A 4,111-nucleotide genomic window follows, 5' to 3' on the forward strand; every position below is an offset into this window, starting at 1 on the left:
GCTTGGCCAAGGTTTGCCGTCACCTCCGAACTCACAGTTAGCGTGAGGGACAGCAGAGCAGTCCCGCGGAGGTACGTGGGGAAACGGGTAACAGAGATTAACGTAGGCGTGCCCTGCTGCAGGCGCCTCCCGGCGCTTCCCCGGCGGCGGGCCGCCCCTTCCCTGCCTTCGCCTCAGCTCGGAGCCCGCCGGCTCGTGTGGAAACTCGAGGCGTGGCCTACGTGTTCACCCGCTGCTGCGGCGGGTTCGGCAGCCGGCTGCCGCCCGCCGCGCCGCGCTCCCGGGTGACAGCGCCGGGAGCTAGTGCAGGAGGGCAGTCGAGGACCGCGGAGAAGCTTCGGAAGGCTTCGGAACAGGACATGGAATTCTAGCAGTGTGGGGGAGACAAGGGTTTTTTTCCCCCTCCGCTAACTTTAGCCCAACTCTGCGTTTAAAAAAAACCAAAACCAACCAGAAAAACACACTCGAGAAATGTAAGCTAAACACAAAAAGTAAACAGGATGGGAGGAGGGGGGGAAAAAAAGGAAGGTAGCGAGGTGGGTGTCGGTCTCTTCTCCCAAGTAACAAGCGATAGGGCGAGAGGAGACGGCCTCAAGTTGCACCAGGGGAGGTTTAGATTGGATATTAGGAAAAATTTCTTCACCGAAAGGGTTGTCAAGCATTGGAACAGGCTGCCCGGGGAAGTGGTTGAGTCACCATCCCTGGAGGTCTTTAAGAGACGTGGATGTGGTGCTTAGGGACATGGTTTAGTGGTGGACTTGGCAGTGCTAGGTTAGCGGTTGGACTCGATCTTAAAGGTCTTTTCCAACCTAAACAATTCTATGATTCTATGATATACGAGTCGAAGAAGAGGGCAGTTTCCTGCAAAAACTTAATATTGATCCACTAAACTTTGATATTTGTAGAGAGATTCCTTACATATCTTGGTAAACAAATACAATGGAGATCCTAATGGATGTAATCTTTATCCTATTCCCATGAAAGAATTGGTCTTTGTAAAAACTTATTTTGATAGTTTGTCAACTAATTTAGAGATCCCACCCATTTTCAAATACTAGCTCTGGTCTTCCAAAGTTATTTGCATTTGATTGTGGCTGGGGGAAGGGGGGGGAGGGGGGAACCTTTCTGAGCAGAATTTCTAGGAAGAATATTTTGTGAACCTCCGTTTTATTTATAGTAGCTTTAAAGGGAGTATCTTCTTCAGAACATCTAGCTTTACTTGCCACTGAACTGGAGACAGGAGGAAAATGTGTGATTTATTATATGCTTTCAAAACACAATTCCCTGGTTCTCTTTCAAAATACAAAATTCCACGAGTCTTACTGGAATTCAAAGATGATCTGTCAGCATAAAGTATCCTTCAGACCAGAAATCACAAACTAAATGGAGACTAAAAAATAATGCAGCAATAACTGCAAGGAATGGCAATCATAAGCAAAACAGACCATGTTAACAAAAGTGCTAAAAATACGTTTTATCCTTACTAGGAAGGGAGTTATGCTACACAATCAGTTTCTCTTTTGCAAATTGTAATACGTTCTATGGCAGGGGTTAAATGCAGTTTGGAAAATAGGAGAGGATGTCTTGAAATCAGAATTTCCAATGCAGTGAGAGTACTGCTGTGCTTGTTATACGTAACCTTAGCTAAGCCACCCAGGTCTGTCTGCAGTCTCAAACTTTCTTGTTCAAGTCTTAGAAATGGTCTAACTAGAGTAGCATGGAGTATCAGATTGGTTAATTTACTCTGCAGTATACCTAAGTTCTCCTTGCTTTGGTATTCCCATCTGTAAATGGGGATTGTACCATTTCTTATTTCAGAGTTAGAATATTTTAAGATCTTTTGTGCTCCTCAGATGAAAAGTGTTATGAAGGCAGAGTATAAATTTTAGGGGCCGATGCTGGATAAGAGAGGAACTATAGGCAGGACACTGAAAATTGCTAAGGTAAATCAAATCATCAGCTGAGCAGACAGAGGTCCTGAGCAGGGGTTAAAACTGGCAAAGGACAGAAGGAATTCAGATGAATGACTGAAATCTGGAAGATTTGGCTGAGGAATCAGCAACTGAGAAGGGCAGTTAGTTTCTGAACTGTTGGGGGTTTTTTTGTTTGATTCAGCATCTGGTTATACCAACCAGAAACTGGTTTAATCCAAAATAAAGACTCTAATTATTGTTTAGCAGTACCAGTGAATAGTCTGTCCTGAGTGGAGTAGAGGGTAGATTTAGATTAGATATTAGGAAGAAATTCTTTACTGTGAGGGTGGTGAGACACTGGAACATGTTGCCCAGAGAAGTTGTGGATGTCCCCTCCCTGGAGTTGTTCAAGGCCAGATTGGACGGGGCTTTGAGCAACCTGACCTAGTGGAAGGTGTCCCTGCCCGTGGCATGGGGGTTGGAACTAGGTGATCTTTAAGGTCCCTTCCAACCCAAACCATTCTGTGATTCTATGAGTAATACTTTCCCAAGTTCAGGTAGAGGTACCAAGTAGAGAATACAAAAATCTACTTTGTAGCTTGGAAAAAAATACGGCAGGAGTGTCTGTGGAATGCACAGGTCAGATACGTAGAAGGACTTGGCAAATAAAATTATTTGGATGAGTTGATTAGGAACTTTGCTACTTTGGGTGTGAACATCTGCTGGAAGGTTGTGCTTGAAATCCAAAAACTAGAAACAAAAATCTGCAGTCCTAATATACCACCGAAAGTTGTTTTAGTTTGTGAGGATGGCTAAGAAATTACATTCCCTTCACGCTGATTCACACTGAATCGTTACCTCTACTTTCTCCTTTATGAAACTATCCTCTAAAATCTCCAAAGAACAAGTGCTGAAGTATTACATTTAACATCTCAGAGTCTCTGATATCAGTGCTTGTAATATCAGACTTGCTCCTGAAAAGCACTGGAACTAAGTAAGGAAAAGGTTAGGAATGAATCTGTACTATATTTTCGTATCTTTTCATAGCAGAAGGTTTTGATCCTGCGACCTATTGACCATCATTAACCAGAGCACTTACCAGGATGGGTGAATGTTTAAAACAGGGTGGGGTGGAGGGGGAATGGAAATAATGGACAGACTTACCAAGACCACATTATTTTAGGTTGATAGCCTCTCACAAGGAACTCATGGTGTTGAGGCTACTATCCTGGAGAGTAAGATCCCCCACCCCACTGGCCTTGCAGGAACTTGTACTGTGCCTATTTCCCAGCCATAAATTTGCAAAAATTTTGTGTAGATGTAGCTATGGTAATTTATAAGTTTATAGATTGAAAACATAATTGTACTGGAACATATCTCTTAGCAGGCATAACATTTCACCTAAATGTGTGGGCTTGCTAGAAAGAGTTCTTGACTGCCTGTCTCGTGGAAAAACATGGCATTATCTGAGGAAAAGCCAGTACTTCAGTCTGGTAACAAAACGCAGTAAAATATTTTTCCACTCACATTTTCCAAACACTGTTCTGTTCTAAAACAAACACTTCAAAAGTTGACCAGCCTTTCTATTTAACAAAATGAACCATCTCCTAAGAGAGGAAAAAGATTTATGAGAAGTTATGCATCATTTTAGTAATTTAGAACCTTGTTATATTTGGGGTTTTTTTTTGCTTTATTGAACATGGTAGGAATACACGTTTTTAGAAAGTCATTTTAGGCACATGGGAATAGCAGTGCCATCTCTACGTAATTTCAGCACACAAATGCAATTGTGTACCGCCTGTAGGATGTGGCATTATCACCAGAGTGTCATCTTTTTCCTTTAAATTTGGGCAATACAGCACAGCACCCCTCCATAAGATCTCAGCGTTAATGTGGGCTACACGTGCAAAATGGCTTTGAATTGCATATTTAAGGTAGGATAACAGAATTATTAGGAAGCAAAGGGCACATAAAGTTATGATGTATTACGTAATTTCAGCACAGTTCTATGAAACAGAAGAGCGATTTCATCGCAGTAACAAATACTTTGGGGGGGACCACATTATTCTAGCTACCGGCCGTTTCGGTGGTACACAGCTGGCAGTGTTTACACTGAACCCATACATTCTCTCCCGCAGTTTCCCAGCCTAGTTACGTATTCGTTTCCCTTAGAGCATCGGTTTCTTTGTACTGCTACG

The 4,111-nt window shown here is 42.8% G+C and overlaps 1 protein-coding gene across 1 annotated transcript in view; it reads left to right on the plus strand.

The window, feature by feature from the left end:
- The first annotated feature begins 3,893 nt into the window (after positions 1 to 3,893).
- The window catches only part of COMMD2 (COMM domain containing 2), a 7,914-nt gene continuing 7,696 nt past the window's right edge, over positions 3,894 to 4,111 (plus strand). The window contains exon 1 of the mRNA XM_009284328.1: positions 3,894 to 3,948. Coding sequence (XP_009282603.1) covers positions 3,894 to 3,948 — 55 coding nt within the window. The remainder of the gene's footprint in view (positions 3,949 to 4,111) is intronic.

The sequence above is a fragment of the Aptenodytes forsteri genome, unplaced genomic scaffold (assembly GCF_000699145.1).
Source record: "Aptenodytes forsteri isolate BGI_AS27 unplaced genomic scaffold, ASM69914v1 Scaffold278, whole genome shotgun sequence".
NCBI classification, from domain to species: Eukaryota; Metazoa; Chordata; class Aves; order Sphenisciformes; family Spheniscidae; genus Aptenodytes; species Aptenodytes forsteri.